At 37.0% G+C, this 23,625-nt stretch overlaps 2 protein-coding genes across 3 annotated transcripts in view; one reads left to right on the top strand and one right to left on the bottom strand.

Moving 5' to 3' along the window:
- Window positions 1-6,722, bottom strand: part of ACAD11 (acyl-CoA dehydrogenase family member 11) — an 80,330-nt gene extending 73,608 nt beyond the window's left edge. The window contains exons 1-3 of the mRNA XM_090284943.1: window positions 6,640-6,722; window positions 5,737-6,006; window positions 37-136 (exon numbers count right to left, since the gene is read on the bottom strand). Of these exons, the coding sequence (XP_090141069.1) occupies window positions 37-136; window positions 5,737-6,006; window positions 6,640-6,722 (453 nt within the window). The remainder of the gene's footprint in view (window positions 1-36; window positions 137-5,736; window positions 6,007-6,639) is intronic.
- On the top strand, window positions 6,259-23,050 carry UBA5 (ubiquitin like modifier activating enzyme 5). 2 transcript variants are annotated; one of them, XM_090284332.1, is made up of 12 exons: window positions 6,259-6,881; window positions 10,814-10,859; window positions 10,961-11,050; window positions 13,837-13,946; window positions 14,756-14,842; window positions 15,481-15,565; window positions 16,319-16,423; window positions 16,598-16,725; window positions 20,171-20,306; window positions 20,568-20,643; window positions 20,774-20,898; window positions 21,411-23,050. In XM_090284332.1, exons 1-12 carry the CDS (start codon window positions 6,721-6,723, stop codon window positions 21,492-21,494), a joined length of 1,233 nt encoding a protein of 410 aa, XP_090140458.1. In that variant the 5' UTR covers window positions 6,259-6,720; the 3' UTR covers window positions 21,495-23,050. The 2 variants fall into 2 exon arrangements, with proteins under 2 accessions (XP_090140458.1, XP_090140459.1); XM_090284333.1 differs by having other exon boundaries at window positions 6,281-6,881; window positions 20,792-20,898.
- Window positions 23,051-23,625: the final 575 nt, after the last annotated feature.

Below are 23,625 nucleotides of genomic sequence, written 5' to 3'. Positions count from 1 at the left end.
CAACAAAGAATGTATTATTACAGCTGTACACCATACCTTATGTGCTTTAGGAAGAAGTGAGCCAGGTGGCTTTTTTCTGAGTACATATTCTTGAAAGCCCTTCTGGAGATAAAAGGTTGGATTGGACTGTCCTGATCTAGATAAGAGGAAAGAAAGGTCATTTACAAAGATATATTTTCCTTCTTTCCCAAATCCTACTGAAATGTCAGAAGACACACAAAATGAAAATACATCTATTTCAATGTTGGAAAGCCAAGGCTGGTGCTACCAGAAGCTCAGAACAATGCGTTTTTGGATGGTAAAAAGCAGATGGCGATACAGTGGCAGCTGGAGAACCTATAACTAACACAGGTAGAAGACAGTACCTTACTCAGTGCCTGCCATTTTTTTTTAATGACTTCTCTTGACCCCACTTCTCCCTATACTTAAAACATTTTTATTCCCCTTTGTGGAAAAACTTGAGTTGTTTATACTCCCTGCTCCATCCCTTTCCTATTTTCTCTTAAATGCATTTCAATCAAGCTTTCAGTCCTATCTTTCCATCAAAACTACTTTTTTCAAGGTTACTACTACTATTATGGTACCAAACCATGATTTTCCCCTGCTTCTCCAGTCACACCTTCATATGCTCCTTTGCAGCCCCCTCCTTAATTCTTCCACTTCTTAATATTGGGGTACCTGGGATAAATTTCTAGGTGTCTTTCTTTATGTAGATTCATTGTCTAAGTAAGCGCTATGATCTCATGGCTTTAAATACTTTTTCTATGTCAATGACTCCTAAATGTACATGTCTAGTCCAGACCTCTGCCCTGACCTCCACAACCATATATTTGTTTACTGTACAGCCCACTTGGATGTCTAAAAGGTATCTTAAGACTTAACACTCCAAAACTGAGTTCTGACATTTTCCCTCAAATCTGCTTCTCTATAGTTACCTGTTTTATTCTATGGTAACTCCATCCTTCCAGTTACCAAGACAAAAATGGAATACTAATCCTCTCTTCTCTTTTTCTTTCATCCCTCTACATCTGATCAGTCAGTAAAATAAATCCAAACTATGATCACTTTGCACTTATTCTACACTACCATCCAGATCCATGCCACTAACATTTTTCTGGTGGATCACTGCACTATATTCTAAACTGGTCTCCTTGACTTTGCCCCTTTCAGTTAAACACAATAGGAAAAGGTTTTGTTTTAAGAGACAACTCAGTCCCTCCTCTGCCCCAAAACCCTAATCTCTCCCCATCTCAACTCCAAGTGAGGGCCAACAGAAACCTATTGTCCGTGCTTCCGCTACGCTGGAAACATTGGCTTGTATTCCCTTACCACACTGGGTGCACTTTTCCTTCAGAGCTTTTGCTGTTGCTATTGTTTCCCTCACCTGGAATGTTCTCCCCCAGGTAACTGCATGGCTCATCTCATCTCCTTCAAGTCTTTCCTGAATGTCACCTTCTCAGTGAAGTCTTCCTGCTCCTTCCCCACCCCAAACATTGCCTATTCTCCTTTCTCTCCACAACACATATTACCTTCTCCTACATTGTAATATTTAGAAAGTGATTTTATTTATTGTCCATGTTCTCCAGATAGAAGGAGAGTTCCAAGAAGGCAAGATGTTTTGTTTGTTACATCCACAGTGATTGGAGCGGTGCCAGGTACCTATTAGACATTTAGCAGCAAAACACAAATTTTGTTGTATCAAGCTATAAAATGCTTTCAATATTTAATTCTAAATATTTTGTATTTCCAATATGATTTAATTTTTTGCAAATTCAAAAGATAAATTTGGCATAGGTAAAAAAGGATATTTACAAAAATTTTAAAGGATAAAGAATAATAATACAACAAACACCAGTGTTCTCACTACCCAGTTTAAGAAAATTACTGAATCTCTGAAGCCTCTGTGTGCCCCTCCCCTCAGAATACCTACTGTCCTGATATTTAACCCTTTGAGTGTCATGCATAATTTGAAATTTGGGCCAACATGAGAAAAAGTTATTTCAATATATAACCCGAGGTACAAAAAAAAGAGAACAAAAAATACGAATTATTCCATTGTTATTTACATTTATAGCCATCGAAAAAAAGTATTGCTGGGAGTGACGCTGGCACTTTTGGGAAAATTTATTGGCACCCAAAAGGTTAAATTTACCTTTTCCTTGAAGTTTAGATCCTTAAACAATATACTGCTCAGCTGTCCACTTTTTGATTCTGTGTTGTTGTATATAGCTGCAGCTGAATCATTTTCACTGCTGTATGGTATTCCATCATATAAATATACTAAATTTATTCATCCATTCTGCTACTGATGAACATTGTATCATTTCCTGTATCTTCACTATCACAAACAGTGCAATGAACATTTTTGTAGATTACCTCCTGATACCCTAGTACAACAATTTCTCAAGAGCATATACCTAAGAATAGTATTGCTGTGTCACGGGGCATGTAACTTTCCACATTCAACTTTACAAGATCATACCAAATTGTTTTCCAAAGTAGTTATGCTAATCATGTTCCCACCAACTGTGGATAGGAGTTCCTGTTGCTCCATATCCTGACCAATGTTTGAAATTGTCATATTAAAAAAAAAAAAGTCAATACAGAGGTGTGATATGGTATCTCATTGTTTCAATCTGCCTTTTCCTCATTACTACAGTGCAATGACCTTGAGCATTTCCTGTTGGGCTATTGGGAGTTCTTTATATATTCTGGTTATGAATCTTTTATCCATTATTTACATATACTGCAAACATTTTTTTAATTTCACTTTTTTTGCCTTTTTTTTATTGTTGTTCTTTTACAGTTGTCCCAATTTTTTCCCTAATTTCCCTTTCTTTAAGGTGTCTTTCATTGAAAACATATCAATCATTTCGTTAATGGTTGTGCTTTTGTCTTTTTAAAGATTTTCTTCTCTACTCCAAAGTTAAAGATCATATCCTATATGCCCTCCAAATAGTTTTTAGTTTTGCCTTCAACACTAATTCACCTGGAACTTTGTGAGATAAGAGTAATGAAAGGGTCTAATTTCAATGTTTTCATACAAATAAAAGTTATACCTGTATAATTTATTGAAAAGTCCTCCCTGACACATACTGTTTCTTGATGCCAGCATTGTCATATATCAAAATTCTATGGATACGTGGATCTTTTTGTGGACATTTTATGATTTTATTGGTCTATTTCTGTGTTAATATTATGCCTTCTTAATTCAAATTTCTTATTTTGTTTCTCTTTGGAAGTGTTTTTGGTACTCTTAGCCCTTTTCCCTTGCACATAAAATTCAGGAGTAATTTCTCAAATTAGAAAAACAAATTACGATTTTGATTGTCATTGTTTTGAATCTATGTATCAGTTAGCAACAAAGAAATGTACTATTGAAATTTTTTATTCATAAATAGTGGCATCTCTCAATTTAATTATTTTTAAGATCCTAACAATGTTTTATAATTTTCTCTGTAAGGGTCTCCCACATATTTTATTAGATTAATACTTAGACAATTTATATTTTTGATGAGCCTATTAATTGTACCTTTTTGAAGATTACATTTTAACTGTTGCTAAAGTACAGAAATGCAATTGATTTTTGCATACTGAACTTTAATAAACACTCATAATCTGTAGATTACTGACTGGCTTTTTTATTTCTATGAGTCATTTAGTTTCTAAACATGTATCTGATAGCAGTCTTTCTTCAGTTGATTACTAAACTTTTGGCATTTATACTCTGATTTTTAAAAATTGATATTCAAAAATTTTAAAACTTCCTTTATGGCCTAACATGTCTTCAATTTTCATAAACTTTTCCATGTGTCTTGGGAATAAATGTGTATTTTCTGTGGGATCGTTCCATCCATATCCTGTATATAGGCATACCTTTGAAATATTGTGGGTTCAGTTACAGATCACTGCAATAAAGTGAGTATAGCAATAAAGCAAGTCTTAATCTTTTTGATGGTGGAAGGTCTTGCCTTCAATTTGTAGAAAACACAACACCTGAGACGTGAAATAAAGCTAAGCGCAACCAAAGTATGCCTATACTATTTATGCCACAACTAATTCCATTTATCAAGCACAACTTTATCAAGCACAAATTGATTTCTGTAACATTCAACCTAATTCAGAATTAAGTATCTTTCAGTTAGGTAATTCTCCAACAACTCTAGGAGATAAATATTACTATCCTCTTTTTACCAAAGGAGGACTCAATGCTCAAAAACGTTAAATAACTTGTCCAGATTCCCATAATAAATGAAATAGTTGAAATTTGAACATTGATATGTTTTAGTTTGTTACAACACAAGACCTCTAGGCTAGAAGCCTTGGCTCTATTTTAATTTCACCTTCTCCTTCATCCTACATTTTCTATCGGGTCCTTTTAATTCTGTAACTCAAAACTCTATTTGACCCATCTCCTTTGCCATTATTTTTATTTTCACTGATCATGAATATAAATGCTAGTGATAAATGCTACTGGTATATAATTCTATTGCAATGTTTAAGACCTTTCACCTACAACGCAATACTTCATTTAATTTCAGGATTACTCAGATGGGTGGTTATTTAATACAGATTAGGAAACATTCTCAGAGAGTTTATGTAACATATTTAAATTCCAGTCAGCAAGTGGGAGATCTATAATAATTTTCTGGAAGCCAGGACTGTTTCTCTACCTCTCTATCAAAATGCTACTTTTAGAATAAAATTTATTTTCTATTATAAAACATTAGACTAAGGCCAGATTCTAGGTGAGGAATGAAAGGACAGAAAGCCCCTTTCAGGCCCTCTTTACCAGAGCTATCTATTCCCTTGAGCCTGCCAAGCATAATTAACTGTTGTTTCTCTGAGCCTCTATTCTCAGGACAAGATTACTGAAAAGAATCCCCACACAGGTGTTTTGAAACTTAATATGAACAAGACATACCGGCCTGGACCCTGAACCCAAAGATAAGAGCAAAACAAACTGAAGCCTGCACAATCAGCCTGAAACCTCATGATTTACAGCTAAATGCTATGACTGCCCAGCTCCATCCCCTCCCTCTTTTTCACCCAATAAAAACTTAAAGCCCCTACATTTCCAAGCAGCTGGTGTATCTCTTCACACCAGCCCCTTTCTCTTCTTGGAAAGGGAATAAAACTATGCTCTCTGCCTTTTCTTCTCTTTGTGAATTCTTTCACAGCCCATGGCACTGGCCACCCTAACAGGGAACAGTCTTCCCAGGACCATTTTTCAGTTCCATTCCCTCACTTTGAAAAGAACTAAAGCCCCAAGTGGTGCCGTCATTTGCCAAGTGGAAGATCTAGCAGTAGAATTCGGATTCCCCAGCTGGTGCCGTTAACTCAGCCTCCGAGAATATGGCCAGTTATAAAGGAACTTAACTTGTTTCTCAGGGGGGAAAAGGAAAGAGCTAATAATGGTTATAGGACAAAAGTTGAAAGAAGGCCTCTTTATATCCCACAGAAATTACAAGCCTCAGTGAATCTTCGATGTACATAAATTGTATCCTTTAACAAAGATTCCTTCTTATAGCTGGAACCGTGGCTACGACCGCTTCCATTATTGCCCGCGAATTGGAAATAGAATGCAAAGGACGGGTGACGTAAGCTCCTGCCTGCAGAGTGAGTCATTACAGGAGAAGAAAGTGGGGTGGGGGAAATCGGGAACCCACCCAAGGCCAAAGGAATAAAAGCACAGTGCACAGATTTGTTTCTACTGGAGAAGGCTGGCGTCGATACCTGTACTGGGCAACGGTCAGTTTGGCCTCGGGCTCGGCCCCAAAGCCGGGCAAGTGCTGGTTGAGGTAGGCCTCCAGAGACCTACAGTCGAAATTGTGCTGAGGCAGCACCTCGGCCATTTTTGGGTTGCGGGAGGCACGAGTCTCCACGACTGTCGCCGCTGGCCACGGAGACGCGGAATCCACAGATCCTTCGGGAGTGGGGAATTGGTACTTTATGGCCAGTGGGCGAGGCCGGGGGCGAGGCCGGGCGCGAGGCTCCCACGCGCCCCTGGCGCCAGCCAATCACACACCCGTTAGGCACTGTTGCTGAGCAACACTGGTCAGCTGACTCGGGTGATTTCGGCTCCAGTCGGGCAATGCCCGAAGGACCGCTTACGTGTTTGTGTGTTAGAATTTTAAATTAGAAGTCAGCCTCAGAACTGGGGTCCTCAATTTTAAAGACGGCAAAGGTGCATTAGTTGTTAGCGGCAAATAAGAACGCAGAGGTCTCTTCTACCTCTAAATTTATTGCACCCGCAGGCGGAAGACCTATAGGGTTCGGCTCAGAAAAGCGCCCGTCAGGCCGTAAAGCCCAGGAATAAAAGGTCCCGGTGTTTCTCCTAGCCGCCCAATTAAAAAGGCAACATCGCCGGCCGCCCACTCTGGACACTTAGGACCCCAGCTCTGCTGCAGCCTGGTTTCTTAGGACCACTCAAAGAAAGCGAGAAGGGGCTTTTGGGGTTTTTTGTTTGTTTGTTTTAGCCTTTTTTCCTGAGGGGGTGGGATGACTGCAGCCGGAACCGGTACTGCAGAAGACTTGAGGGAGTGGCGGAAACGTGTCCTTCAGTGATGCGTTGGGAGCACTTCCCCAGGGTTCTGGGCTAGGAAGGCCGCTGGGTGCCACCTTATATATACCCCTTACGAGCCCAGCAGACCTGTCAGCGTGGGGCGGCGGCGACGGCGACGGCCGGGGCTGAGAGCGGTGGCGGCCGGAGTCCCAGCCATGGCCCAGTCTGCGGAACGGCTGCAGCAGCGGGTTAAGGAGCTGGAGCGAGAACTGGCCCAAGAAAGAAGCCGGCTGGCCCCGGAGGGCGGCTACGGAGGCGGCGGCCGGGCCCGCATCGAGAAGATGAGCCCCGAGGTGGTGGACTCCAACCCCTACAGGTGACTGTAGGTCGGAGGCGAGCGAGGGGGCGGGGGGCGAGATCACAGTCTCCGTGTGGCCTCAAGTGAAGCGCTCCCCTTTCGTCCAGCTCACACGGCATCCCACGTCCCTTGTCTTGTCCTGGGGGTCCTGGCCCCCAAAAGGCAAGGCCAAACCTTAGTACAGCTCAAAAGATGTTCTTTCTCTTAAAAAACAAAACAAAACAAAAATCCAAACAAGTGACTCAGCCATATGGTACTGCTCCTGTACCTGCCCAGTACACGTATCCGGTTTTCTACCGCTCCTGACATATTAGTCAGCCTCATAAAATCCATAGTAGCAACTTACCGAAGATGACATCAAATGTAAAACCCACTAAACATAAACTTCGAATTTCTTAAAGGCTTCTCAATGTTTCTTAAGTTGGGGGTGTGGTGGGGAGAGCTTGATTAGTTCTAAAGCCATTGGAATTTACCAGAGTTCAGCCCCTTCCTCCTTTCTCCGTTTCCTAAAGTTTGTTAATTCAGCAGGCTGAATACAGCGCAGTGGTTAAGAGGAACGACTCTAGAGTCAGATTAATTGGATTCAAATCCCAGCTCTTATTAGCTGAGTAACCTTGGGCGAATTATGAACCTGTCTGCTTTAACTTCTCACTTGTACAGTGGGGATAATGGTAATATCTGTCTGTGTCGGAGTTGTGAGGATTGGAAACGTCAGTATGTGTAAAATTCTTAGAACAGCTTGTGCATGCTAAGCTTTGTACAAGACTATTGCTCAGTTGCATATGCTAACAACATTAACTGAGCTTTCATTACCTGCTAAGCACTTTTCATGCGTTGTCGCTCATGCATTTCCTCATCACAACCATAGAGATGGCCACTACTATTTTATCCCATCTTATAGATGACAAAATTGAGGCTTAGAGAGCTGTTGTGACTTGCCTCAGGTCGAGGAACTAGTCGTACATAATAAAGCCTGGACTGGCGCTAGACTTATTTTATTCCAAAATTCACATGGTACTGTCTCCCCAGTAATAATAAGCCACTAAGTAGTGTGGCTAAAACTTGGATAGTTTTTAAGGTAGGTGACACAGGGAAGATGTCATTGTTGCTCTTTAAAGAGCAGGAGAGTTTGGATTTTTTAAAAGTTTTTATTTATTTATGACATATAAAGCCTCAGAGGAAGTTTTGGAGTGCATGCTATTTTTTTTCTTAACCAACCTAAAATGCAGACTAGTATTTAGGTACAAATATTTTAACTATGATACTTATAATACAAAAACCCAACAAAATTTTAATTGTTCCATAATTACAGAAGAGTTCATATTCACCCAAATCAAATGAAATCATGCCAGATTCTTGCTTTTCCCTCATTCATCAGACCTAATAAATTAGCATGTTGTCTTAATTCTACTTCTTTTCCTTTTTCTTTCAATTTCATTGAGATGTGATTGACGGGGTGCATGTATTTTGACTATGTTGCCAAATATGAAGGGTTTATGATCCAAAATTTTTAGAGTTTGAATAAGCATGAACTGACATCTCTAATAAGAATTAGTGGAAGCTAGTCCATTTGGCATCCTTAGACATTCTGTAATTTTACAAATGAATATTTTGAAATTATTCCATTCAAGAATGAAATCACATATTTAGAATAATCTTTCAGGCACTATTTTAATGTGAGACGATCCATTGACATTGTAATAGTCACAAACTTTCAGAACTCAGATATAAACATTTAATATTTTCTATCTTATTTGCACCATTTGTCTTTATTAAAATTGCTACATAAGAGATGGGGGTTGTCATCCAGAGCTCTTCACTAGTACATGGAAATTTAATAAAGGCCAGCCTTAATTTTTTTTAATTGTTCGCTCAGCAAACATTTAGTGAGCATCTTTTCATCTTTATCCCTCCTGGATGATACTATCTACCATTTATTGAATATTTCTTATGCACAGACACTGAGGAATATAAAGTAAACGTGATCATTTCCTTCCAGAGATTACAAGATGCATGTGAGATAATTAGAAAGTTAAATATGGTATTGCAACATGAGTGGTAAGAATTATAGTAAAGTACAGGATTATGAAAAAATATAGGACTGGGGTTTGTAGGTGCTCAACATCAGGTGATACAAACGAAATGTAAAGCCTCTTCCCTTAAAAGACCTTTTGCTTTATTTGGGAGACTCAATAATGATCAAATAACACAAACAACTGTAAAATTATGTGGAATAGAATATAATCATAAGCATGTGGAGAAAATCAAAAGGGGAGCTGAGGCTCTAAAATTAGAAAACTTAGTTTCAAATGCTAGTTTAAAAACCCAGCTCTGAATACTTGTTTGCCATTAGCTGATCTTGGTCAAGTTAATGAACCTGAATCTTCTCCCTCATTTATAAAAGGAGGTTGTAATACATTCTTCTCAGGGATATTTATGTAGATTAAAGAGCGTCATCAAGATGAAGATGGCAGATTGATCACAGGCATTTATTATCACTGTCTACCCAGTCCCACCAAAATGACAGTAGAGGGTTTCTGTTAATAATCGGGATGGGTGGGACCCTGTACTTGAAGATTTTAGTAGCAAAATTTTAGAAACTAGAAAAGGGATGAATGACTTATAACTGATTTAATGGATCTAATGAAGTTGACTCTTAAGCCTACAATCCAGTTTACATCACAGAATTCCCCAAAGGTTTAGGATTGAGCACAGGTACTTCTAGAAGGGCTTACGGTAGGGCTAAAAAAGATATGGTTGAAAGTATGTTGAACAAAGAGAGCCCAGGTTTCCTCCTTCACTTTTTGTAGCTGAGGTAATGCTAATGCCTCTTCCCTTCCAGAAGACTAGAGATTTACTCATTAAAGAGAGTAAAATAGAGGATTTCCATTAATTGAAGCAGGTCTTTGTTTACATACTGAATGCTAGGACTCCCAGCCTTGCTCTTCCACTTAACACCCAAAGTGACAGCCATATACACCTTTCAGGCTGGAAATTGAAAGATTCTTCTCTAGGAAGTCTGACAGCCAAAAAGGAAGACTGGAAGACAGTGACATTGTGGGTTTCAACTAAATAGCCCAGCCAGATCATCCTGCAGTGAAACCCAAAGTCAGAAAAGCATTGCCCACATCTTTGCCTTTATTAGTAAGTGTCTGGCTCTTAAATATGAGCAGAACAAAGGATAAGAGAAGCTCCTCTTGTGAAAGAAAATAAAAATAGTAACTTGAATAGACTATGTATGGGGAATACATCCCCAACATTATCATTATCCCCAGATGAGAGATGATATTTTATAAATGAGACAGAACAAAGTGATACAAAAACAAAACAAAAACCCAGATGATTAAAAAGAATCCTTGAGAATGGAGAATGGCAAAATGAAAATAGAAAACTTGGAAAATAAAGTTGAATAAAAATCCAGAGATAAGAGCAGAAAACTAAAATGATGGAAAATAGGAGAAAGGAATTAAGAGTAGAGGACCAGTCCAAGTGGTCCAACTTCCAAATAATAAGAGTTCCAGAAAGATAGTTCAGGAAAATGAATCAAACAGGGAGAGCATTAAATTCTTCCAGGAAGTTTCCCAGAACTGAAAAATGTGTATGCAATTTGATAGTATCCACTAAAGTACTCAGCACAATAGATAAAAATAGATTCTCGCTGAGGCACATCATGAAATTACAGAAGACACTGGAGTTATAGCTTAGAAATTTCGAGGAAAAATTATTTTCAATTTAAAAAAACTTGTTGCACGGGCTGGGAGGGTATTTAGGCATTAGTGTTTTTAAAGCTGCGCCGGAGATTTAGTTTCATCTGGTAAAACCCAGCTGAAAGATTTCTTCTCTTCAATGAATTAGTAGTGATTAATTCTGGCGTCTATTTTCTCTGAGGTATGTTTACCTATGTCACTAAGATTGTAACCTTTAAAACATTTTTTTTTCTTTGTTTTAAGCCGCCTGATGGCATTGAAACGAATGGGAATTGTAAGCGACTATGAGGTATGACAAACCTTTCCAAGTTTTTGAAGATTATTTCAATAAATGAAAATAATTTTTGATGAAGACTTATTAACCAAGACATATAATTTTGCATTTTACAGAAAATCCGTACCTTTGCTGTAGCAATAGTAGGTGTCGGTGGAGTTGGTAGTGTGACTGCTGAAATGCTGACGAGATGTGGCATTGGTAAGGTAAAAACATATCTCTTTGCCTATTAGGTGGACAGCTACTCACTGCGGGAGTAAATCAGGTACAAATCAGGATTTTCCCCCCTTATTACTAATGGTTTTTTGATTTGTGGTGCATTTACTTAGATTATTCTTTCTACCCATAGGGGTTAAGACATAAGCCCACCAAAAATGGAAGCCGATATTAATGCTGATTATATAAAAACTACCTAATTGTGTTCAGGAATTTTTTTTGTTTGGGGTAATGTATAAACAATTTGGACTTAAGTGTTTGAAATTGAATTGGAGAATGCTCCAGATTTCTTAAACCCATATATTTATTTTTATTTTTTTCTAAAATTGGTTTAGGTTGTGGATAGGAAGGAGAAGTAACTTTTTTCCAGGTATCAATCTACCAATATTAGACTTACAAAACTTGAGTCTGTGACATTAGTTAGATATATAGTGGCTGAATGCATTAGCTTTCCACAAAATAGTATTCTTTAATTTGTCATTTTGATAAAGCATTCATTTTCCCATAAAGTTTATCAATGTTTTTTTAATATGTTGGTTCACTCCATGTGCCAGATTTTTAAAAGAAAGTAATTTCTACACTTATCAATATAGAGAACACCAAAATACTAAAACATGTTCATTCACATTTTAAAGTCTTTGAAGAGGCTTACAAAAGCCAGCAACTGTTGCTTATAGCTCATGTAAGTACCCTGGCCGACTGACCAAGGATGGTACAGATCATGGGGGTCCCTGGTTTTCAGGTTTGAGTGTGCATCAGGATCCCTTGGAAGGCTTATTAAACCACAGATTACCAGACCCTACCCCAGTGGTTTTGATCCTACAAGTTTCAGGTGGACCTAAGAATTTGAATTTTTAACAAGTTCCCAGGGCACATTATTCCAGGACACATTCTGAGTATCAAGTGTTTAGAACAATGATTATCAAATACTCCTGTAATTAGAATTACCTGGGAAGTTTTAAAAAATTCTGATACCTGGACTGCACCTCATAATAAGTTAATCAGAATTTCTGGGAATGGGACCCAGACAGCTGTATTTTTTTTAAACTCCCAAAGTGATTCCAATGTGCACTTAAAGTTGTATGCTAAGGATCTACATAGGTAAGTTTCAAACCTGTTCTCCGGTGTGTAAAATAGATAAGAAGCTAATTCATGGGGTTAAGTAGGGAAGTGGAATGTTAGAGACCCAAAGCCCATTTTTTTTGTCCCTGAAAGTTTCTGTAATCCCCAGCGCACCCTGGATCACCAGATCCAGATCAGCTGCTTTATTTTACAGATGAGGATACAAGCCTAAAAAGTGCAAGTGACTCACCATGATCACTGCTGATTCGTGGCAGAGTCACACCTCCTGTCTCCAGATTTAGGGTTTCCTGCAACTTACTCCTAAACCAGCTATGAGGCCGAAACTCATGCTTAATGTTTGGCCTGATCTAATAAATATTGTTGAATGAGCTTAAATAAGTCATATCTTGGAGACTATAGTGTTAGAAAATTATCAAAGGGGGCATGAGTGATATCTTTTCTAGCAAGATTTTAAGGGTTACCTAGGTGTTGTTTTTATGGGCTGGGTTAACTTTTTTTTTTTATTGTCTGTATTGAGAAGAAGAAAATTTCATTTTTGATTTTATGTTAAGTCTAGGATGCTGAGAATTGTATTATAAAATCACAGAATTTTAGATCAAGGAAAGGACTTGGGAAATCTTTGGGTCCAACCTCTTGTTACTGATAAGAAATGGGATCTTTGGGCTGTGTTAAAGTTGTGTATGGGTGTAGCACTGTCATGCCTAAATATATAGCAGGAAACAGTAAGTAAGTGGTTGGTTAGTAATTTTTGGAATAATGCCATCGCATGGGTATATAGTGTGATATTCACAAAATGAGTCATGCTGTGCTATAGTTTTAAGTTATGGCATTTGTTTTTATCTCATTTAAAATTTTATTTATTTAATGAGTTCTTGGCTTTTAGCAAAAAAGTGGAATGAAATGGAATGAACATTAATCATTTAGGAGGCAGTCCCGCATCACAGTTGGGGTGCAGATTGAGAATCGCTGAATTTGAATCACTTTTCCACCACCAATTAGCTGAGTGGCTTTTGAGCAAGTGCTCTAGTTATCTCATTTCTAAAATGAGGATTATAGTATCTATGTCAGAGAAGGAAAACTCTGACTCCAAAAAACCTCCGCTGCCTTGCGGCATACCTCTTCAGGGGAAAGGCTAAGGGAGTAAACCCCGACAGAAAATCCGGAGCCGGAGTCCCTAAGGCGGTTTGACGTTGTAGTCAACACCGGCAACTCCTGCGGCGCACCTGAAGCCAAGCTGTATTGACTCCGTCTTTCCCTTGGACCCTTCAGCTGCGAAGAGAGGGGGGGTCTGCTGCATGGGCAACAGCAGACCCTCCATATCACCCTGCCCAGGCTCTGTAGCTTCAGCTTCACTGGAGAGGACACTCCAGCGTCATCGCAAGATGTCGATTCAACACGGGAGGAGACAGATACCGTGTCACTCCCGAGTCGGACTGCACAGCCATTCTCTGCGGTGCAGATAGACTCTTAAGAAGCTACACCATCGTCTCTCGAGACGGACGGCTGCCGACGACGACGACGAGTATCTATGTATTGAATTCTTACCTCATATGACCATTAAATGAGTTAATATACAGCACCTAATGTTTCAGAGTTTATTACTACTGTCAAACTATTAAACCCATTAAATGTAAAGCCCATTGTTTCATTCTTGGTCATGTTTTTCATCAGAATACCACTATTTTCATTTTAGTTGCTACTCTTTGACTATGACAAGGTGGAACTGGCCAATATGAATAGACTTTTCTTCCAGCCTCATCAAGCAGGATTAAGTAAAGTTCAAGCAGCAGAACACACTTTGAGGTAAATGGAATAGAAGTTAAAAGACCATATCTAGTGAAATCTTATTTTGTGCATTTGGTATGAGTTAACATAATGTATAAATGAACATGAATTTTTCTCTATTAAATGCAGGTTTCACTTATACAAAGAATTCTCTTATCTCTTGGATCTGGGTTGGCAACCTTTTCCTGTATAGGGCTAGATAGTAAATATTTAGGTTTTGAGGGCCGTACGATCTCTCTCAAAACTGCTCAACTATACAGTTATAGTGTAATAGCAGCTGAAGGCAATATAAAAATGAATGAGCATGGCTCTGCTCCAATAAAACTATTTATGGGCTGTGATATTAACATTTTATATATTTACATGTCATGAAATAATTGTTCTTTTGACTTTTTTTTTTTTCCTGCAGCCATTTAAAAAGGTAAAAGCCATTCTTAGCTTGCAGACCTTACAAAAACAGGGAGCAGGCTAGCTTTGACCTGAAGGTCATAATAGGCCAACCCTTTTACTCTAGGAAGTTTTGTGGTGGGCCCAAACATACTTGTACTGAATTGAATAAAAGAACAAAGAAGCTCTTTTGTAGCTAACAGAGGTGATCAGGCTTAATTTCTAGCACATGGATTGTGGGAACATTTTTGTAAGCCTTCTGATAATCTATACATTAAGAGGTAGAAGAGTACTTAGGATTTTCTCTGAATAGCTTGAATTCCGTTTCTCTGATCTCTGTTATGCGATCTTTAGGTGTTTTTTTCTTTTCTTTTTTTTCTGGCTTTCTCTTACTATTCCTACTAGTAGTTTTTATAATCATTCCTTTTTCCCCCACTTAGGAACATTAATCCTGATGTTCTTTTTGAAGTACACAACTATAATATAACCACAGTAGAAAACTTTCAACATTTCATGGATAGAATAAGGTAAAATTTTATTTATGAATATTTTGCACAATGTCCATCTTAGTTAAAAAAGTATTAGAAAAGGTACTGATGATTAAAATTCAAGGAGTTGGCAGAATGAAATGTATTTTTGTTATTAAAACAGTTAATTTTTGTGTAGTTTTTATATAGTGGGAGCTCAGTAAAAAGTATGTATTGTCCAAAATACAATGGTAACAACAAAATCCAAAAAAAAAAACCCTATTATAATGGTAGAACAAGGAATTCTCAATTATAATTCTGTGTTCTAGAATATATTTCTATCTCAAAGTGGTTTTCTGCAGACTCTTGTAACATCACTGAAATAATAAATTGTGTTCAATTGATTTTTTATTTCATTTGAATAAAAGTCTGAAAGCTGATAGGAAAATGGTAACTTTTGTAAACAGACTTTATACTTGCATCCTTGTACATCTTGTTTAAGAAGTACTGTACTATTATTGTTATATTAATAGTTACATAACATTCTTTTTGTACTGGATCTTTAATATTAAGTACTTAGTATATCGTAATTATACTTAATCATTTACTGAAACAATGTGTTACTGAATAAAGTCTAATTAGAATGTATTTTGTGTCCTAATTTATTTTTTCAAATAAAATTTATTTTCTTTGCCAAGTAATGGTGGATTAGAAGAGGGAAAACCTGTTGACCTAGTTCTTAGCTGTGTGGACAATTTTGAAGCTCGAATGACAATAAATACAGTGAGTATTCCAATTGTGTAAAATGTAATACTTATGGATTTATCTATTTTCCTGTATATTCCCTATCCTAAAAATAGTTATGCACTTAAACTTTTATAATGCGTTATATTTATTTTTAATGTTTCCTTGGCCTACTTTTGAAATGTATTTTGATGGCTGTGGAACCTGTCTAGCCTTGCTGTTGGGGCATATGCTTCAACATCCTGCTCTCTTTTATGCCAGCAGAGGAAACTATAAAATAGATACTTGTGATGTACAATTTTTAAAATAAATTAATATCTTATAATACCGTTATTCTTGCTCAACTGTGGTTTTAACTTTTGTTACTTTGTTCTTAAGTAAATGTATGAATACATATAAATTACCTTTTAAACAAGGTTTCTCAAAATTAAAAATTCTTTTTCTTTTAAATTATTGTGTTTTCAGCTTTTCAAATGACATTTTGCATTTTTTGTTGGTGAAATAATTTTAGAAAAATGAAGTTTTGCATTAATAAGAAATTCAATAAACTATGCTTCAGTTTAATTAAATAGATATTTATTGACTGTTTACCTATCAGTTTATTTTAAACAGTGGCGGTTGCCGAGAAATTCCATTATTTACAACTTATCTCTTTTATTCTGAAAATTAATTTAAAAAAAAATTCATGATAATCCACTTAGCTCAACCGCAGTTTTTCATAAAAAGAAGTTATGGTAAATTACTTCTTGCTCTTTTATGCTCTTTTTTTTATTGTTACTTGTTTCTGCCAAGGCTTGTAATGAACTTGGACAAACATGGATGGAGTCTGGAGTCAGTGAAAATGCAGTTTCGGGGCACATACAGCTCATAATTCCTGGAGAATCTGCTTGTTTTGCGGTATGCATAATTCATTTTGGGTTATTTCTCACTGTTAAGTACTGCAGTTCCTACGGGCATTGAAAATATATTAGAGTTCAAAGAAAAACAAACTGAATATGATGGAATACTATTTGGAACATATACTTTTTCCCTTTCTTTGAAATATATTTTCTTTTATATTTGTTCCTGTAGTGTGCCCCTCCACTTGTAGTTGCGGCAAATATTGATGAAAAGACTCTGAAACGAGAAGGTGTTTGTGCAGCCAGTCTTCCTACCACTATGGGAGTGGTTGCTGGGATCTTGGTACAAAATGTGTTAAAGTGAGTGAAGACTAATTTTCCTGAATAGTCTTGTTGCTTTTGATAAAAATATATTTCATGAAGTATTTGAAGTACTGGAATTACCAGCTAAGTATTTAATTTAGTTTTAAATATACCTGTATTTTTAATTTTATATACTATGTATAATATTTGTATACCTTTTATTTGTATGTAATATACCTTAATAGACATAATTTAAATGGACAGTCGACCCTTGAACAATGCAGGGGTTAAGGGCACTTATCCTTGCGAAGTTGAAAATCCACATAGAACTTTTGACTCCCCCCAGATTTAGCTAGTTGTCCATTTGTATCTGCTGGGGATTGATTCCAGGACCCCTATGGATACCAAAATCCAAGGATGCTCACATCCCTTATATATAGTAATGTAGAACAATGCATGTAGCCAGCCCTTTGCATCTGCAGGCTCCTGGGGATACAGAGGGTTGACTATATAGTTACTGAAAAAAAAACAAAACTAAAAACATGGATATGTGAACCCTGTGCAGTTCAAATCTGTGTTGTTCAAGGCTCGGCTGTATATTAATATGTGTAATATATTAATACACATAACATGTTTATGTTACTGTCTGCATTTGGATAGCTCTTGTTAAATGCTATAATGGTACTGGTGTATTTATATGTGACTCATTAACCAAATAATATAAATCTTTACAGGTTTGACCAAAGTTGGAGACTTAAGCATAAACTCACCTGTACCACTCTATCTTGATTTAATTCTTACTAAAAATAATACTAATGTGATTAAACATTAACCAGGGTAATATTTCTGTTTTCCCAAAACAAATATCCAGTAACCATACCATGTAAATCAGTGAGTTTCAAGCTTTTTCATCTCGTGGCACACATAAACTAATTACTGAAATTCTGTGGCACACCAAAAAATATATTTTTTCCAGTCGTCGTCGTCGGCAGCTGTCCGTCTCGAGAGACGATGGTGTAGCTTCTTAAGAGTCTATCTGCACCGCCGAGAATGGCTGTGCAGTCCGACTCGGGAGTGACACGGTATCTGTCTCCTCCCGTGTTGAATCGACATCTTGCGATGACGCTGAAGCTACAGAGCCTGGGCAGGGTGATATGGAGGGTCTGCTGTTGCCCATGCAGCAGACCCCCCCTCTCTTCGCAGCTGAAGGGTCCAAGGGAAAGACGGAGTCAATACAGCTTGGCTTCAGGTGCGCCGCAGGAGTTGCCGGTGTTGACTACAACGTCAAACCGCCTTAGGGACTCCGGCTCCGGATTTTCTGTCGGGGTTTACTCCCTTAGCCTTTCCCCTGAAGAGGTATGCCGCAAGGCAGCGGAGGTTTTTTGGAGTCAGAATAAATGGGTATAATTTTGACTCATTCACACAGGATGGTTATTATTGTGTTCACTGTTGTCATTCTTTAATTTGACGATCTCAGGGAAGAGAGGTCAGTGCCCCTGACTAAATAGTCAGGTACTGTATGTTTTAAAAAGTCTTGCAGCACACTGGCTGAAAATTGTTGATCTAAATTATAACTAAATAGAACAAAGGTTTCTTCACAGCTAGAATTAATATCAAAGAGGTTTTGAATCAACTCACACTCAATTAAAAGTAGAATCCCTTTAGGTGTTCCCTCAGGCCATTTTCTTTTTTTTGTCACTTTACAACTTTAATAAGCTTAGTTATGTTTCCTAAACCTCTAGTAAGAACAAACTGCAACGTGATATAGGGATGCACTCTGACAGCAGAAGTGTCCACTACAGGCAAGGCATTGTAAGCAGCATACATAAGAACTCTCAAGGCAGCTGTCTAGAGCTATTTTATATAAGAGCAGATAGCTTGTACAAACTTCACTAGGCCCTGTCTAAACAAAACATTTCAGAGAATGACACAAAAAGGGGGAAAAGAATCATAGCTGTAAAGTCTTCTCTTACGGATGTCATATTTAGTAAGCCCCCTATTGAGGGACATTTAGACTACTTACAGAATTTTTGCTATTATTAATAATGCTGCAAACATCTTGTCATATATTTTTGTATACTAGATTTTTGTACAGTTTTAGTTGTTAGGAGTAGTATTTCTGGGTTTATGTAAAATTTGGTTTGACAGGTACTACTAAATTTCTCTTTGAAAGGGATTGCACATTTCAATCACAGTGTAGAGTACCTGGTTTGCCCATACCTTTGATATCAGTTGAGATCATAAAACTTTCGTCGTCGTCGTCGGCAGCCGTCCGTCTCGAGAGACGATGGTGTAGCTTCTTAAGAGTCTATCTGCACGGCCGAGAATGGCTGTGCAGTCCGACTCGGGAGTGACATGGTATCTGTCTCCTCCCGTGTTGAATCGACATCTTGCGATGACGCTGAAGCTACAGAGCCTGGGCAGGGTGATATGGAGGGCCAGCTGTTGCCCATGCAGCAGACCCCCCCCTCTCTTCGCAGCTGAAGGATCCAAGGGAAAGACGGAGTCAATACAGCTTGGGTTCAGGTGCGCCGCAGGAGTTGCCGGTGTTGACTACAACGTCGAACCGCCTTAGGGACTCCGGCTCCAGATTTTCTGTCGGGGTTTACTCCCTTAGCCTTTCCCCTGAAGAGGTATGCCGCAAGGCAGCGGAGGTTTTTTGGAGTCAGAGTTTTCCTTCTCTGATGTACCCTGACTGGAAGATCGAACCAGCGACACTTAGCTCGCAGGCCGACGCTCAATCCACTGAGCTAAACCAGCCAGGGCCATCATAAAACTTTAATCTTGGTCAATATGATAGGTGAAAAATGGGTATCTCTTTTAATTTTTTATTTGTGATCATTTGAACATTTTTTCTGTGAATTATTTGCTCATCTTCTTTGCTTTTCATTGTGTATTAACATACATTTGCAAATATTTTTCCTTTTGTTGTTTATCTTACATTCATGATTTTCCCTCTATATGTAAGCTTCTAAAAACAATCAAGATTAGACTGGGAGGAAGCACAGGCAGCTTTATGCATACTGAAAATGTTCTGTGTTTTGATCTGGTAGTAATTACATGGGTGAAGACTTTTGTATACAAGTATTTTTGAGCTGTACTTTTAAGATTATAAACTTATAGTAAGTTATATGTAAAAATATTTAAAAATTAGATTTAGGATCATATCTCAGGAATTTTTAAGATATACTTCAACATTTTAATCTCTCTGAAATCAGTATGCTTCTTAGAGTTGTTGACAAACCGTAGTTTAATTGGCAGCATTTTATCTTTATTAGACGTTCAAAAAAATAAGAGTTCTGTGGTTGATGAAAAAATAATCTTTTCTGCTTTCATTCAACAAATATTTTCTATGAGCCATGCCCAGTAAACAAGATAATAAATTTGTTTTCTTGTTTCAAAAATAATTACCTATTTCAAATTATTTTTTAAAAATGTGATTACTTTCTTTTAATACTTTCCTCCTTTTATTTATTTAAGTCTACTTTGATTGTTTTTCTAGGTTTCTGTTAAATTTTGGTACTGTTAGTTTTTACCTTGGATACAATGCAATGCAGGATTTTTTCCCTACTATGTCCATGAAGCCAAATCCTCAGTGTGATGACAGAAATTGCAGGAAACAGCAGGAAGAATACAAGGTATATGTTACTGTCAGAATGTATGGGACAACATATTGGATAGGATAATAACTTAGAAAAGAAAAAATTATTTAGATTTGGAATGATAATTGGATTCTGGGTTCTTAAACTTTAATTTATTCATCATGCTTCAAAAATGAAAATTCTGTGCAAAGTCCTTTTTGCTCTTGGTAGGATAAGAAGCCTGCTTAAATTCTTGATTAATGCTTCAGAGAACTGAGAACAAGTAAAAACACTTTGATACTGTTTGATTTTCTACAGAAAAAAGTAGCAGCACTGCCCAAACAGGAGGTTGTTCAAGAAGAGGAAGAGATAATGCATGAAGACAATGAGTGGGGTAGGAATCTTTTCATGAATTGAAAGGGCAGCATAAAACATGTCTTTTATAGGGGGAATCTAATTATAATTAATGTTATACAAGTCTTGAGTTATTATTGCTTATTAAGTTCCTTTAAAACTGTTATAAGGTCATTTTAACTCTGCAGGTATTGAGTTGGTATCTGAGGTTTCAGAAGAGGAACTGAAAAATTCTTCAGGTCCAGTTCCCAACTTACCTGAAGGAATTACAGTGGCCTATACAATTCCCAAAAAGGTACATCTAGACTCTGATTCACCATAAGTATATGTCATATAAGAGAAAATGTTTATGTTTCATCTTCATCCTACTTTATAATGCCAGTGCAGTATTTCCTGTATTAGATATTTTACACTATAGGCATTAAGATGTGTGAGAGGAGTTCATTGCTAATATGGACATAAGCACAGCACATTTAAACTGCTTGAAAGCGTAAATATAAAATAGTTTTGTTCACTCATTAATGGATGAAGTAAAAAAGATTTTAATAAAATGAAAATAGCCACAATACCATTTAAAGGTACCACTTCAGTAGATACCTCAGGAATATTGAAATTACTGCCTTGTTAATCAAAAGATTGATGTGGAAAGTAAAAGACTTTGTCTTTCCTAAAAATTAGAAGGTATATTTACTAAAGAAAACTTTGTAAACTTGTTGAACATGGTTAAAGCTTACTGATTATATATTTCTAAGCATTAAGGATTGTATATGATTATTTTTTCACTATGTTTTCCTCATTTGTTGATAGCAAGAAGATTCCGTACCTGAGGTAACAGTGGAAGATTCTGGTGAAAGCTTGGAAGATCTTATGGCCAAGATGAAGAAGATGTAGACAATGGACTGGATTACATTTTATTTTTCATGTTTAAGCCTATTCTTTTACAATTAAAAAAGTCATTTTAAAAACTGACAAAATGTAGGACAACATCAATTGATGTGTATTTTTTGCTAAATTGTTATACTTTTTGAAAATACTTTTAACTGGTGCTTGTTGTTACTCCATCCTCAATTAAATCAATTATTCTTCATTCTAATAAGAAAACCACAAAGGATTATTTGGGGCATTTATAAATCTTATTGAAAACTTAGCCATTGAAATGTTTTGGCCTTTGTGAGGGATGGAAGAAAGGACCAATTTGATGTTATACATATACTTTTTATTTCCAGTAATCCTTTGTGGTTTGTGGCCACAGACAATAAATCAGTACGTGGTCCTGAAATATAGAGAGAAGAACAAGAGGTACAATCACAGGTTGTAGATTTGAGCTGGAAGACATGTACTCATTGTTCTGGAATTGCTCTCTACAAGAAAACTGCCCACTACTACTAACTTGACCAACAATGAATTTAAAATGGTTAACCTATAAAATGAAAACATTCTCTCAAATGCTTCCTGATAACAAACTGAAATGTAGTCATTGGAAAAGTTTGTAAACTTGTGAATTATATATTCAAAGTCAGGCAACCAAAAGGAAGGTTTTTCATGGATAGACAGATAAAGGTACTTTGAGGAAGTACATATTATATTTCTGCACTGACTAAGGAAAAGAAATCATTGCATCTATGGGACATATATCTGGAATTAATGTACCTTATTGAGGAGCAAAGGGATACATTTAGGCTAAAATCATCTAGATTAGGACTATTGAATAGTTTACCTTCTGAATACTTTATTGCATTTAAATTTGATTCCCTAGTATTGACAAGGTTTTGTCCCAGATAATGGGCATTAAAAGAGGCCTAAAGTGCCTCCAAAATGACTGACACATATTTATTCACTGGAAGAGTATGATACTATTCCTTGCTCATGACCACTAAATCATAAATTGATTCACAGGTTTTCTCTGGAGTTGCATACAAATAATGAAGGCTTAGGAAGCCTTGGTTGTACAAATTCCCTTGGTTTGGAGACCAATAAAAAACATGCATGTGTAATCATTATCTGAGTGAGCGCCCATATCACTCATGTTCTCAGTGTCACAAGGGAGGAAGATCCGTAACCCAAGAGAAGCTTCGTAGGCGGTTATTATGCTTTTCTCCTATTTTGATGATTCTTTTGCATTGAAGATATGTCTAAATTGTATCTCTAGTGGAAAATCTTAGTAAAAAATTAAAAAGTGCATTCTCCACTTGTAAAATAAAATCCTAAAAACTTATTTTAGAAAGCCACAAATATCATGTGTTCAATATATTAGTTTTGAGATTCTAGGACCATATTGTGACTTAAGTTTAGAGTAATGTCAGGAAAGTAGAGGGATAGTTTTTCTAGCCTTGAAACTTATGTTGCCATGGTAGGTCATTTGATGTATTTTAGAAATTTAGTGTATTCATCTATAAAATAACGTTTGTAGTTACTAAAGATGTTTTGAATTAAAAAAAAAAAACAAATTCAGCCCTGGCTGCTGTGGCTCAGTGGATTGAGCATCAGCCTGCGAGCCAAGTGTCGCTGGTTCGATTCCCAGTCAGGGCGCATGACTAGGTTGCCCGTCAGGTCCCCAGTTGGGGGCGTGAGTGAGAGGCAACCACACAGTGATGTTTCTCTCCTTCTCTCTAAAGATAAATAAATAAATGAATAAAGAAAGAAATAATAATTAAAAACAAACAAAAACAATCCAGTCTTCCTCAATCCCATTTCTTTGTAACCTCTGGTACACTTAATTTGGTAAGGCTTTTCTTATAATTTAAAATTTTAATAGTTTGGTAAAGTAATAGCTAGAACTTGCCATCTTCTGAAGATCTTTTTTTCTCTTGGCACTGCACACTGCTGATGTCATATATCAACAAGTCTTGTCTAAGTTGTCCAATTTTTTGGTATTATAGCTTCCATTAAAAATGGTTATTGGGTTATTTTACCAGGAAAAAAATCTAACAGGTATCTTTTGCAACCTAGTGTTCTCTTGACAGTCTGATTGCCATGAAAACTTGTATATGCAGCCAGCTAATTACAAGAAATTAATCCTTAC

This window comes from Furipterus horrens, unplaced genomic scaffold, assembly GCF_987537825.1.
Source record: "Furipterus horrens unplaced genomic scaffold, mFurHor1.1.pri manual_scaffold_7, whole genome shotgun sequence".
Classification (NCBI taxonomy): Eukaryota; Metazoa; Chordata; class Mammalia; order Chiroptera; family Furipteridae; genus Furipterus; species Furipterus horrens.
Note: the sequence above shows the minus strand (reverse complement) of the source record. Positions and strands in the feature narration are given on the sequence as shown.